We start from the raw sequence: 14,703 nt of genomic DNA on the forward strand, positions 1-14,703 counted from the left end.
GTGATGTCATCGACATCTGAATCTTCTTCATGTTCGGAACCGCTGTTGACGTCCTGATGCTCTGGGACGTTGACGCCTTCCTCGAAGATGTCGTCCGGAATGGAGGATGAAGATCAACCCATTGTTCTTCTTGCTCTTCGGTCCCGGATAGTCTTTTTGGAGCGGAAAGAGGCACAAGCTGAACAGTCCCCTGCCTCGTGCTCCGGGGAAAGGCAGAGGTTACACACCTCGTGAAGGTCGGTGTGGGGAAACTTCGACCCACATTGAGGACACTTTTTGAATGGCGTCCTTTCTATGAGCTGGAGTTGAGGCCTAGTTAGGCCCGAAGGCCGTCAACGACGACCGGAATCGAAGTATTAAACGTTGAAGAATCGCGTCGAGTGGAGAAGCGTTCAAAACTTATTTTCTGAAGTTGGTGAGGATTGCGCGCCGAAGGAATTCGGTTTCAACACGGAGCGCTGGAAACACATCCGAGCCCGGTGGCCGAAAAAAACAATCTGGGGATGGAACCGATGACCATGCGCAGCATCATCCAAAGGAGGAGTCACCTTTCCAGTGACTTCCTAAGACTTTTCTACAAAACAAACTGCAAACATCCGGGCCCAACACTAGGTGGCAATCTATGCATAGTGTACAATCTGCAGCTCATATGCCTCGAACATACCCATTATCACAGTCCATGCAAAGTAGTGAACAAACTATAATTAATTTGCATAGTCTTAGATAGGAGCCACACTCAGGCACGATTTCTAATTGCAGTCAAGATCCTGAAACAGAAAGATGAGCAAATATACAGTGAGCATTCACAGATAAAAGATGGCCCGCACACACCCAGAAAGCAGAGCCAACCTAGATTTATAAACAATGTGACCTGCGTCCTATGCCCCACATATGCGGAAACACTATTTCCACTATGAAGTGTATGACTACAAATCAATTGATTTTAGAAGGCGCTTATGCATACCAGAAATGCAAAAAAGCAGACACTCTGTAACTCGATGTATCAATGGGACAGCGGAGCTCCCTACATAAATACTATTCCCAACCTGTTACCAAGCCCAAAGTCACAGACCCCACACTGATAGTATGACTCCACTGGAGGGAGTAATTGAGTTCTATGTTCTCCCCCTGGTGGTTTACTATTCTCCACCCGCAACTCGCACCACACAACCCAAAGGGGTGGAGTCATACAGCAGGTCTCTGTCCCCCCCCTCCACAGCATTATAGGATGGCCGCTACTCACCACTACAAAACTGGTTAAGATATATTGAGCCTCAACATCCGAGGCCTAAACGCTTCGGAAAAAGGTCTGACACTCCTATCCCTGCTCAGGGATTCTAATTGCGACATTTGTCTACTACAGGAGACACGTCTCATGAAAAATGATTGGGGGTGGATAAAATCTTGTTGGTTCGGCAGAAAGTATTTCTCTACAGGGCCAAGCAAGAGGGCAGGAGTGGCAATTTTGCTGGCAACTAAATTCCAAAGAAACGCAAGCAGAGCTGCCCAGGAAACTTCTATTGCTGCACATTTCCTTACCCTCTCACCCTTTCACACTGGACATTTTATACACACCCAACCACCACCAAGAACAGTTCATTCTTCATGCACTAAGCCTCATCACCTCGTTGGCAGACGCCGACCTTGTAGTTGGTGGAGACTTCAATCTTGTACCCCACATGAACTTATACAAATTAGCCCCTAGAGCAGGGCAGACTGGGACCGTCACAGCAGCCGGGTTGCGCTGTCTGGAAGAGGCTGGACTAGAAGACCTGAAGACCCCAACACCCCTCTGACTGAGAATTGACCTTTTTTATTTCCTCCCATCAGATATAAGCCCAGCTTGACTACCTCCTGACCTTGCATCGCATTCTGCCCAGACTTAGAACAACATATCAGTGCTCTTGGTTTACTCCTCCACTACTATCTCCTTCCGGAGCACAGGGCCTGCCACTTCCCACTAGGCATGGTGCCTCATCAATTAACCTGTAACCTATGACTCCACCATACAAGCCTATCGTTACTGCTGTAGGATTCTCTGAAAGCGGTAGTAAGAAGCGTCCTAATAGCTATCTCAAACCACCTCAAACTGAGAAGGGATGAATGGGCCACCACAGAAGAACGAATGAGGGACCTTGAAGAGGCAGATAAACAATCCAGAGCCGTTAGGATATGAAGATCACTGTCTTGAGCTAGGAAGCAGCTTAGAGGACTAGATATGGATAGGGCAGAGGACACCCTCCTACGTACGAAAAAAAAATACTATGCAGGAGCAACAAGGCAGGACAACTCCTAGGACACAAACTGTGGGCTCCGAATCACAAAAGATTGTGGAGATCCAAGCACAAGAAGGGTATAGCATACACTCTGATACGGAGATTGCACTCACCTTTGAGCTTTTCTATGCCTATTTTTCATGATGGAGGGCACTGTATCCCTGGAGCCTGTTACATACCTCTCCGCCTGCCATACCACTCCCCTACCGCCCCAAGATGCGCTCTCGATTAAGTCCTCTCTAGCATAAATAGAATACAACCCGAAAAGGACCCTTGTATGGGTACTTTCGCGCCTAGTTTTTATGTAAGCTTTGGTGCCCAGTTGACCCCCTGTTCTCACGCGCCACTACAACTCCTTTGGAGACACTAGCAGTCTCACTTATTCTATGCAAGAGGCAGTGCTCAAAGTAAAACCCAGTCCCGGGAAAGACCCCACGGAATCCTCTTCCTACCGCATCTTTTAGCTCAATACTGATGAGCAACTCTTTACAGGCATACTAACTGCCCACCTCAACCCTTATATATAAGTGGTTATAGATCCAGATGAAGCTGGTTTTATACCAGACAGAGGTTGTAGCTATAACACTAAAAGAATATAGCACCCTATAGATAAGGCAGCCCAATCTTGCATTCCTGCACTTCTCATATCTATTGATACTGAGAAAGTGTTTGATCGGGTGTATTGGCTTTTCCTCTGGAGCATACTGAAGAGAATGGGCCTGAAGGTGTGTTTTCAAAAATTGGTGAAGTGCAGTTGCACCAACCACAAGGCGAGGGTGAGAGTCAACTGCCTAACTTCTCAGGCCTTCACTATAGCCTTCACTATAGCCAGGGGCATGAGGCAAGTCTACCCTCTCGCCCCACTCCTGGTTGCCCTGTACATGGAGCCACTTGCCAAGTGTATTTGGGCGGATGGACAGAACAAAGGCATAACTATCATCCATCAAGAACACAAATTAGCCTTATATGTGGACGGCATTATGGTGGAGCTCCTACAATCCCCTCTCCACCTTCTTGGCCCTACTGGGAGAGCTTGAGGCCTGTGGCACAGTTTAAGGGTTTAAAGTAAATAGCTAGAAATCACAGACCCTTCACCTCAAGGTCCCTCATCAAGCCAGACTCCACCTACAACACCAGTTTCGCTTTCCGTGGACAAACCAATTGGTGTCATATGTAGGGCTCATATTATGCCCTTGTCCAGAGAATACAGCAGAACGCAACTATGCCGACCTCCTTAATACAGCCCACTTAGACTACAAACATGGAAGGGCGGGCGTCTTTCCTGGCTAGGTAGGATTGCAGCAGTGAAAATTACCCTCCTGCCCAAGATGCTATATGTTATGCAGACTCGTCCCTTACAACCACCCTCACTCTCACTTTGCAAACTACAACACAAGGGAATCCTACATTTGGGGAGGCAACGTTAGAAGCATGGGACAGAGTTATGTTCCCCAGAGGCATTCCTCGCCTATTTCTCCCCTCGCTCCAAACCCGCATTCCCCCGCCGCCCCGCTAGGACAAGTAATACAAACCACGCTTCACAGGTATGTAATGCAAAAAAATTGGGGACCTCCTAGATGACATGGGCCTTATAGATTTCCACAAGTACTGGTCAACAATGGTGTCCAAGCCCAGCAAATGTGGAACTACACCACCATTAAGCCCAGGGTCACTAAACCCACAATCCGTAAATCAGCCAGCAGACCACTACTGAAATACGAAAAATGGCTTATCACGGGAACCAGAGACAAAAGTATGCTCTCAGACCTATACACCTTTTTGTTGAATAAGGGGACAGACACCACCAAGTCCCCAGCATTACAGAGATGGGAAGCGGCGCTGGATCGCTTATTCATTCCTAAAGACTGGACCGCTATACTCCACAGAGCACGCATCTTTTCCTTTAGTGTTGTGGGCAAGGAGGCAATAAACAAAATAACACACATCTGATACTACATACCAGCAAGGATAGCGAAATGGAGGTCTGGAAGCAATGAGGACTGCTGGCTCAACTGCAGTTATACAGATACCCTAAAGCACCTCCAATGGCGCTGCCCTAAACTCAAACGATATTGGGAAGAGGTATTGAAAGAGATGTTCGAAAAGGGGGTTCCCAACCTTCCTCAGCTACATACTGCTTGGACTCCCAAATGCTCTAACGTACCTGCTGTGCTCTACTAAAGGAAATGCCATCAGTATGGCACCAAACGCAGCCAAACAGGTCATCACCTCCAAGTGGGACTCTGATTTCGTGTCGGAACATAAAGACTAGCTATATAGATTTTGGGATAATATAGGAATAGAAAAACTCATGTCATTAACTTGACAAACTGATGCAATGCGATCAAATGTGGGGTTCCAAATCCAGTTTCTATCATGAGACTTCCGCAAACTTTCCTGCCCAAAATACCTCAATTCTCTTCAGCTTAAGCAACATGAGCCCACATGCGACCGCCGCAATGGAGAGAAACAGTTAAAACTTGACATTCCGGTATGCCAAGCTTAGTGGCACTGAGCAACAAACAGGAACATACATTGTGTGGTGGTGACCACCTTTCTCCCTGTTTGGACATTCCCTATGTTACACCACTCCCCCACGCCCCCCTAATAACTGCTCCTTCTCCATGCCACCCCTCCTACGCCAATTAGCCTTTCCCATTTAGGTGCCTCACTGGCCTCTGGATGTAGACGAGTGTATGTGTTATTGACTAAAACGAACAAATAAAAAGATTTAAGCCATAAACAGCGGTTCCTCTCGAACTTTGTACTTCTACACATCACAGAAACAATGAAGCATCAATATGCAGTCTGTGTGACTAGTCTATACGTTACTCCCTACAAAAAATGTGTTGACAGCTTAATAGTAAACTATTTTATGAGCGAAACAAATATTTCATCCTCGAGTAAGGCTACATGTCTATTTCACAGAAATAAGAGTTAAATAGTGTGGTTGATATATTAGCCCTTACTTGTGCTATACAAACATCATGCTTCTGTGATAGTTTAAAATAAGCGAATTGACCACAACAATTGAGCAGGAAATTATGGTTGTCTGAAGGGCAGTTAGTTCGGACAGAAACTTTCTCAAGGAGACATGCAGTATCACCCTCTGGCCACTTTACTGACTGTCACTACCCTTATTAATAAATTACCTTTCTGAACAGGAGTTGAACTTGACCATACTCAGCATGGCGCCCATAATGAAAAATAGGAGAATGGGATCAAGCAGAATGTACTGGGACAAAGTGATGCATCCAGTGTCTGGGGAAAAAAGACCAAGAGCAAGTTAAGATTACATAAGTATATGTAAAAAGCAATATTCAAAGGAAGGCAAAAAATTCAGGAGCAGCAAGAGTCCCTAGTGAAGACAAAGTTGGCATAGGAAAATAAACACATTTCAAATGCACTAACACAATGCAAGATAAGAGCAAAGTTCTCAATCACTAGCCAGCTAAATATTTAGTCTCAAAAAGCATTCCCTTGGATTTAGAAATATATTTAGCCCGCTAATAAGAGTTTGAAATGCAGTATGTCAGAAGTTACAGTACTTACGTGTGTTTAGTTGTACTGCATGTAAGAATACGTTGTGGAAGTGGAGCAGCTGTGGAAAAGAAGATAGCAAGCAGCAGAGGAGTGCACTGCTGGAATGTTCTGGTGGTAAACTGAGGATATGAGCACCATCTGGGGGATGTGTGCAATCATGATTCCATTAGTTAGCTGAATAAAAAAGAGCACCTGTCTTCATCTGGAGTAATCATTACATAACAGCGGCAACAAAGATTTGTGCAATGTATCCCTGCAGCAGAAAATTACTCTGGGAGCCGAAAGAATGCTTGCTTACTAAAATATGGCTTTGAGCTGCATCTCAGGAGTCGGAATGCTGCAAGGGGTGATAAGCCTAGAAGTGTCCAGGAGCTGGCATTTAGGGCAAGCAGTGTGGCACTAATGCCCCTCAAAGCGGGTTGCATTGGTGGCCAGCACAGATCGGGAGAGGCAAGGGGGACAGGGTGGTCGGGGATAAGGGAATCTAAATTAATGGGGGGGGGGGGGAATATACCTTACCGCCGTGTCTCTCCTCCTCGTCCCTCAGCACCGCCGGAACTGGAAGCACATCCAAGCTCCCCTATGCCAACTAAGTAAATCATAACTCTGCAATGCAGCGTGGTTATTGGTCTGAGAACCGTGGTTTGGCAGCCAGCCAGGGAATGGGAGCCTGGGCATGTTCTGCACCCAGGCTGTAATGCAGCCTGGGTGGAGAACATGCAAAGTGTGCATGAATGTTTGGCCGGACCAAGACGGCCAGCCAAACATTCATGCGCACTTACAAAGCGTGCTCACCACTCCCCCTGCTCCTGTCGTCAGTGAAGCACCGCCCGCCCTGCAAAACTGCTGCAGCAGGATAAAATAAAATGGTAATAGCATTGAGTTATTATTATTTCACTTTTCCTTTAGTTCACTGCTGCAAAGCAGTGGGATGACGCTCCTCCACGTTAGCGGAGGAGCAGCCACTGGCGGGTTGAAATAAAGATTGAGAGAGTCAAAGATTAAAGGCAACTTAACTATGTCACTGGAAGGCACAAGAGGCAAATGTGCCTAGGGATTTTAAGAGAAGGACACACATGGCAAAACTGCATCACAATCAAAAATGAAAGCCAAGAGTGCAAGAAAACAATGGGGAGGAAGTGGACTGACAGTTAGACTAACTGAGAGGGAAATCAATGGATTGAGGGATCTTCATTGGTCGAACAGCAGAGAGAACACTCATTGTCAACAAGGTGTTGGTAGCAGAACTGCAAGTTGTACATCATTTTTACACTGGAGTAGAAATTAGATAGGGGTAAACAGAACAAAGAGGCTGTTCAAATCAATCTGAAGTTCTACAACACACTAGATGTGTCTTGACTTAAAAAAACATAGGGAAAAACATGTATGTTATCACACCGCGATCTTTATGTTTAGAGCTACCAGGGACTTCTGTTAAATGGAGCCAGTTGCTATGGAATTCTATGTCAGGACCGGAAGCTTCAGATTATGCTATATCTTCCTTCGCTTTATTAACATAAAGAAACCACAGCAGCTCAGGAAAAGATATAATAAGAACAAAAAATGCTTTAAACATAAAGCATTGACGTAATGTTCAACAAAAAATCAACAACTCCCAAGAGTCTCTTTGCTTATAATAATAGTCCATAGTCCTTTGTCTCTGTCCATCATCACTATATAACCGGACTTCCCATCATCTTCCTCCTCTTTCTTCGCTGCTCCCGCAGCCAGATAAGTGCTTTTCTGTTTCGACTTCTTTTTATTGTGATTGATTGTCTTGTGTGCGGTCTTTGGGGACTCCTTGCATGGTTTATTCCCTTTCAGAGTCCCTGGTTGCGGGAACGTTCTATCGTTCCTACGCGACTTTATTCCCACTTGTGTGCGGTGTGTACATAGACCGCAAGGGGGCGGCCTGTCGTCTCGCCGACCCTCCGGCGCGCCTCCGCAGTGCGAGGAGCCACGCCGTGGGGTCTGCTTGCGCAGGGGCCGACCCTCGCGTACCCCTCTGACACCTGGTGATCCGGGTCTGTACTTTACCAATTTTGACGCCCTCTGGGGTCTGTATAGCGGTTCTGACCGCGTGAATCGCCCTCGGGCGAGATCTGTGCACCTCTTTTCCGTGTGTGGCCTAGCGCGCTTGAGGGGTACGTAGACCCGGTCCCGGCGAGGAGGGTCTGCGCGCTTGGGGGTTGGTGCAGCCCACCTGCCACGTCAGCTGGCCCAAAAACGTGATCGCAGCCGCTGGGCCTGCCCACATTCGAGAACTTTCTCGGTTGCCGCCCTCTTGGGTGCCCCGCATTTGCCCCTTGGTTCCGAGATGGAAGGGGAGTACGATGAGGAGGCCTGCCCCTATCTGCAGGATGATGAGTTTTATCAGGCGGTGGACAACTCCATCTATCGTTGCGTGACGGAGGTGGTAGGGCCCATGGAGGACCGCCTCTCTGCCTGCATCGTGGAGGAGTGTGCGAAGCTGGCAGCGGCGCAGGTGCCTCCGTCCCCCGAACTCCCGGGGACGTCCGGCGGGTTGCCACCCGCTCCGAAGAGACCCCGTGGTGAGGGACCTTCATCGGAGGCCCAAGGCGTGGACAAGGGCGCTTTCGAGCGACTTCGTGACGCCTTCCTGGCCAAGGCGACGGCGGTGCCTCCGGCGCCCTTGGTGGACCCTGGCACTTCGGGCGACGTGTCTACGGCGCCCGCCTCCCCGATCTACGACTCCCCGGACACGGATGACGACGGGGAGTCGACCCGCTCTTGGCTCCCGACACCTTCAGCGAAGGAGATGCCCCGAGACGAGTCGGGCATGCTGGACCCGGACGAGATCGTCCACCCCCGTTCCGCGGCCTGGGCCCCGGGGGAGACGGTGGCGAAGTTTGTCGCGGGCAGGCTGCGCAAGCCCCTGGAGAAGGAGGCGAGGGGTTGCCTGCGCGGGGAATGCCCTCGGCCTACTCTGGAAGGGAAAGTGGCCATGACACCAGAATTGGACCCCAAGATGGCCACCTTCCTGGCGAAATTCATGAAGGACCCCAGGAAGGGGATCGACCGGTCCTGGCGGGCCTGCCAGGACAAGCTGTTGGATGCGGTCGGGCCCGCCACGAAGATCCTTGATATGGCGGAGGAGGCCCGAGCGAATGGCACCGCCATTTCACCGGAGGTGCTCTCCAACTGGGCCCAGAGGGTGATCGTATTTTTGGGCAACGCCAACTGTGCCCTATCCACGGAGAGGCGGCGTTCGCTCCTTATCAAGCTGGATCCGAAGCTGGGGGACCTGGCCTTGTCGGAGGCAGGTGCCGTGGCCCAGGGTGGCCTTTTCGGTGAACCTTTCATCCGCGAACTGGGAAAGTTCGTGAATACGTTCACGTCGCTGGACAAGGCCCAGTCCAGCATCAAGAGGGTGTTCCACCAGCGTTTTTCTGGAGGGGCCGGTCGCGGCAGGGGCCGCGCGATCGGCCGTGGTCAGCAGACCAACAACCGTGGACAAGGCTCCGGAAGAGGTCAGTACCAGACCTCGGCCAACTACACCAACTTCTACCCCACGAGGGGACAGCGCTATGGTGGCAGAGGGTTCAAGAAGAACTCCGGACAAGGAAATGCCCCCGGTAAGTGTACTTTGCTTGGATCATGTTCCGATTGGGGGGCGGCTGGCAAGCTTTTACGGGGAGTGGGAATTGCTCACTGCCGATGCTTGGGTTTTGCAAACTGTGAGAGGTTTCCATATAGAGTTTTACGACCAGCCAACTCAGGCGAGGCCCCCGCGCCCGATGGTTTTTTCAGACTCCGACGCGCGATTGATAGACGAGGAGGTCTCAGACTTGCTGCGCAAGGGAGCCATCCGTCTATCAACGCGCCACCCACATGGGTTCCTCAGCAACGTCTTCTTGGTAGACAAGACGGATGGGGGCAAGAGGCCTGTGATCAATCTCAAGGAGTTCAATGGGTGGTTGGTCTACCGTCACTTCAAGATGGAGGGGATCCACCTCCTTCGGGACGTGCTCCTCCCTCGGGATTGGATGGTGCGACTGGATCTCAAGGATGCCTACTTGGTCGTTCCCATCCACCCCCCTCATCGTCGTTTCCTACAATTCCTGTGGGACGGCAAGGTGTTCGAATTCACCGCCCTGCCGTTCGGTCTTTCTTCGGCCCCGTGGTGCTTCACGAAGGTCCTCCACCCGGTAGTGGAGTTTCTCAGAAGTCAGGGGGTCCGTATGCTGGTATACTTAGACGACATCCTCCTCATGGGGCAGTGCCCAGAGGTGCTGGCAGGACAGCTGCGCCAAGCTGTCGGCCTGCTTCAGAGGCTGGGGTTCGTCATCAACGGCTCCAAGTCGGTTTTGGTTCCCACTCAGCAGATCACCTTTTTAGGTTTCGTGGTGGACTCGGTACAGGCGGTCTTGAGCCTTCCGGGTCGGAAGGTCGCAAAGATACGTCACCTGCTTCGGCAGACGATCGCGAGGGACCGTACGTCTCTGCGCCATGTCGCCAAGGTGGTGGGTCTTCTATCGTCCTCCATCCAGGCGATTTTCCCGGGCCCGCTGCACTACAGGGCTCTTCAGCGCCTGAAGGCGCAGCATTTGCGCCGTGGGATGTGTTACGATCAGTGGGTCCCCCTCACGGACGAAGTGAAGGAGGAGATGTCATGGTGGCTGTCTCACATGGAGGCATGGAATGGGCGAGCGATCTTCGGGTCGGCTCCGGACTTGATCATAGAGTCCGACGCCAGCAGGTCGGGCTGGGGCGCCCGGTGCGGGGATTTTTCCACCGGCGGCGCCTGGTCGTCAGAAGAACAGCAATTGCATATCAATTGTTTGGAGCTCCTGGCGGGCTCCTTCGCTGTTCGCTGTTGGACCAAGGATTCGGTCAAGGCCTGTGTCCTGCTGCGGATGGACAATATTTCGGCGGTCCGGTATGTGAACCACCTGGGAGGTCCTCGGTCCCGCGCCTTGGCGGACTTAGCGAAGGACTTCTGGGATTATTGCCTGTCTCGTCACATTGCGGTGACGGCGGAGTATCTGCCAGGCCAGCGCAATCAGGTGGCGGATTGGCACTCTCGACATCTCAGGGATGCCAGCCAGTGGAAACTGGATCCGGGAGTCTTCCGGTGGCTACACTCCCTTTGGGGCCCCTTCTCGGTGGACCTCTTCGCGTCCCGTCTCGACCACCAGCTGCCGCGGTTCTACAGCTGGAGGCCGGACCCTCTGGCGGAGGCCACGGACGCGTTCTTGCAGGATTGGAGTCGGGAACAGCCGTTTGCGTTTCCCCCGTTCTCCATGATCATGCGAACGGCGGCTCAAATACGCCGCCAGGGTGCGGAACTGCTGTTGGTTACACCGCTGTGGAGGTCTCAAGTATGGTTTCCGGTTCTTCTGGAACTTTCTTGGGATTTTCCAATCCTACTCCCCCTGTTTCCTCTGCTCCTGACGAGCCCGGATCAGGAACCTCACCCTCTCGTCATGCAGAACACTCTCCGCCTCGTGGCGTGGAGGCTCTCAGGATTTGGATCCCATGGTCGCCGGCCTTGTTCCCGTGCTGAATTTCCTGGCTCATTTGGCCGACAAGGGTTTAGCGTATAGGACGATCAATGCTATCCGGTCGGCGATATCTGCGGGCCATGATAACATCGATGGCCATCCGGTAGGGGAACACCCTTTTGTGTGCCGGCTTCTGCGAGCGGTTCGCCTCGCACTGCCGCCGGAACCCAGGTACTCCGTCCTTTGGGACGTCAATTTGGTTCTGAATCTGTTCCTGTCGTGGCCAGCGAATTCTTATCTGTCTCTTAGGGAGCTCTCGGCGAAATTAGCCATGTTGTTATGTCTGGTCTCTTGTAGGCGCGTCTCGGACGTGCGCGCGCTGGATGTTTCTGCACGCGTTTTTTCCCCGGATGGGGTTACTTTTACGGTGGGCCGACGCACTAAGACGTCGTTGCTTTCCATTTCTTATCCAGCCTTTACCGACACTCCTAAGTCGTGTGTCGTGCAATGCCTCAAAGCATATGAGGACCTGACTTTGGATCTGCGCCCTCCGGGCGAGCGTCAGTTGTTGATTGCCCTGCGGAAGCCACACAAAGCTGTCTCCTCCCCCACTATTGCTCGGTGGGTGCGTTGGGTCATGCAGGAAGCGGGCATCAATACTTCTCTCTTTGGAGCACACTCCGCCAGGGGGCCATGGCCTCTAAGGCATTCTCAGTGGGTGCTCGTCTGGAGGACCTAATGCGAGCTGCGGATTGGTCCTCGGATTCCACCTTCAAGAGGTTTTATTTTAAGCCGGTGGTAGATTTGGCTCAGTTGGTGGTAAGTAAGCTTTAAACTAGCATAATCTGAAGCCTCCGGTCCTGACATAGAATCGAAATTTGCCTAGCTTACGTAACGGTAAGTTTCAATTCTATTAAGGACACGGAGGCGAGGATTATCCCACCCGGACTACAGTGGTGTCTCTACCCACCCGTATAGCAGTAAGTAAAGCGTTTTCCTTTACGTTGTCAGTACTGTGTCGTTCACTGAATGCTCCTCGCCTTGTTGTCGCATTCCCTGGGCCACCTCGCTGATGCTGTTCCTTTTTTGGCAGGCAACGACGGTGCTAAACAGGACCAATAAGGCTTAAGCGTGATCTGCGCGAAGAAAGAGGAGGAAGATGATGGGAAGTCCGGTTATATAGTGATGATGGACAGAGACAAAGGACTATGGACTATTATTATAAGCAAAGAGACTCTTGGGAGTTGTTGATTTTTTGTTGAACATTACGTCAATGCTTTATGTTTAAAGCATTTTTTGTTCTTATTATATCTTTTCCTGAGCTGCTGTGGTTTCTTTATGTTAATAAAGCGAAGGAAGATATAGCATAATCCTCGCCTCCGTGTCCTTAATAGAATTGAAACTTACCGTTACGTAAGCTAGGCAAATTTCGATTCATACATTAACTTGTAGTAGACGTGAAGCCTTTACAGTTGACAGAAAGCAAGAATTGCTGCACAATGCTTTGGGCAATGAAGAAAAAAGCATCTTTGACTACAAATACGGTACGTGATAGAAATGGGATTTCTGGTTGGCTAGGGTATGCGCCTAAGCCAGGCAGAAACCACCACTCTAGTCAGGGCAAGGGATGTACATCCTGAAGATAACCCCTTGGCAGCTTGGCACGAGCAGTCAGGCTTATCCCAGAGGCAATGTGTAAAGCGTTTGCGCAAAACACACAGCAGTGGGACACCACAAAAATCTCCACACAAGGTTATATAAAGAATTGCTTTTTGTACTTTCACAAACACATTAGAATCATAATTACAAATGTACACTGTGCCACCTGGCACTAGGCAATACTTCACAGGGGATTATATACAGGACAGGGCCAATCGGGCCACTGTCAAAACCATAAGAACAGGTAAGTAATCAAACAGCCAGTGACTACTGGTAAGATACTGTACTTAGTGGAAACGTAGTATGCATAAACACAAGAGGCATAAATCACAATTAGAAGGGCACCGTAGTAACACTCCCTAGGTACATATATCACCTCAGGCATAAACCACATTATGCATCCTTTTAGGGCCTTGCGCCCTACCAACACCTCAAATATGAACCCTGGCCAACTGGCCTTACTTGGGGCCTAACTTGGCTGTCCCCAAATGTCCTCTGTCCAAAGGTCAGGGCTAGATAATCATAGGGCCTTCCACGAGGCCCTCCGGCTGCCAATGCATCAGAGAAGTGTGAATGAGGCACAGGGGAGCGGGGGTGCATCTCACCCATTCATTGTTATCAAAACAAGCATGCCCCATTTGTTGCAGCTGCCTGCGCTCTTGAGGTGCAGCTGGAGAAATCAGCCTTGGCACTGCAGGGCCTCTCGAAACCCACTCCGGGACTCTAAAACAAAAGTGCCCCCTCGTAGCAGCTGCCCGCGATCTCGCGGTGCAGATGATGAAGAAAAAGCACTGGCACCAACAGTGCCTCGGGAACCCCCCTTCTCAGGGGCTCCTTCCATAGGAAAATCACGCTAGTACCCACCGGTACCAGCACTGTAACTTGTCCTTCACTTGGATGGGCGAGGAAGGGAGTGCTGCTTTCCCTCGTGTTGAGCAACCCAAAAGCTCCCTTCCAAAGCTGCGGCGCATCTGGGACCCTTGGGTCTTCCCAGACCGCCGTAGCAAAACTACCAGAGGGGAGTCCGGTTCCTCTCTCGCCGCGCGGACCACGCGTTGAACGGCCCCTCCTCTCGCCAGGCAACGCCGGAATTCCGGCAATGGGCACGTCCTGCCCTATGCTTCGGTTCCCGCTGAATAGGCCCCGCCCATAGTCAGGCAAAGTCACCACCTGACTTCCGGCCCGCAATTGACCAAAGAGATGTAAGGAGCGAGCTCTCTGTCGTTTTCCAGGGAACAGTGCAGCTCCTTGATCTGCCTGTCAGGCAATCCTGCCCTCAAGCCCCCATCAGGCTCAAACAAATCCACAGGGCCCCGCAATCGTGGGGCGCTCTCCACAGCATCTCAGCTCGGCTGTAGGAGAAAGGAACTGCACTCACCAGTGCTCCCAGAGAGCGCGTCAGTCCAGGGTTCAGGACAATCAGGAGGGAACTCTCAGCCCCCAAATCACGAAGGGTAGAGCAAGGGCCCGGTAGGCCAGCTCACAGGACCCTCAAGCAGGGGGGCACACCCTTTTGGCAGTTCCTCCTGGCACCCAGCAGCAATACAGCTCCAACAGATTCCAAGTAAGCACACTTACAAGGGTTCACAGCCCCAATATTTATATTCCAATTGTCTTTGTTCTGCCCTAGCACAGGGCTTGGAGAACCAGTCTCAACTGGTTCTGGGGGTAGGGTACTGAAGCACTTTGTTTACCCTCCTTTGTCAGGTTGGGCTTTGTCCTCAGACACAACATAGGGGGGTGGAGCCAGTATTTAACCA

At 50.9% G+C, this 14,703-nt stretch overlaps 1 protein-coding gene across 1 annotated transcript in view; it reads right to left on the minus strand.

Annotated features, from left to right (window-relative positions):
• Window positions 1-14,703, minus strand: part of POMT2 (protein O-mannosyltransferase 2) — a 475,144-nt gene that overhangs the window by 345,402 nt on the left and 115,039 nt on the right. Inside the window, exon 5 of the mRNA XM_086937548.1 lies at window positions 5,429-5,537. Coding sequence (XP_086793674.1) covers window positions 5,429-5,537 — 109 coding nt within the window. The remainder of the gene's footprint in view (window positions 1-5,428; window positions 5,538-14,703) is intronic.

This window comes from Lissotriton vulgaris, chromosome 9, assembly GCF_964263255.1.
Source record: "Lissotriton vulgaris chromosome 9, aLisVul1.2, whole genome shotgun sequence".
NCBI classification, from domain to species: Eukaryota; Metazoa; Chordata; class Amphibia; order Caudata; family Salamandridae; genus Lissotriton; species Lissotriton vulgaris.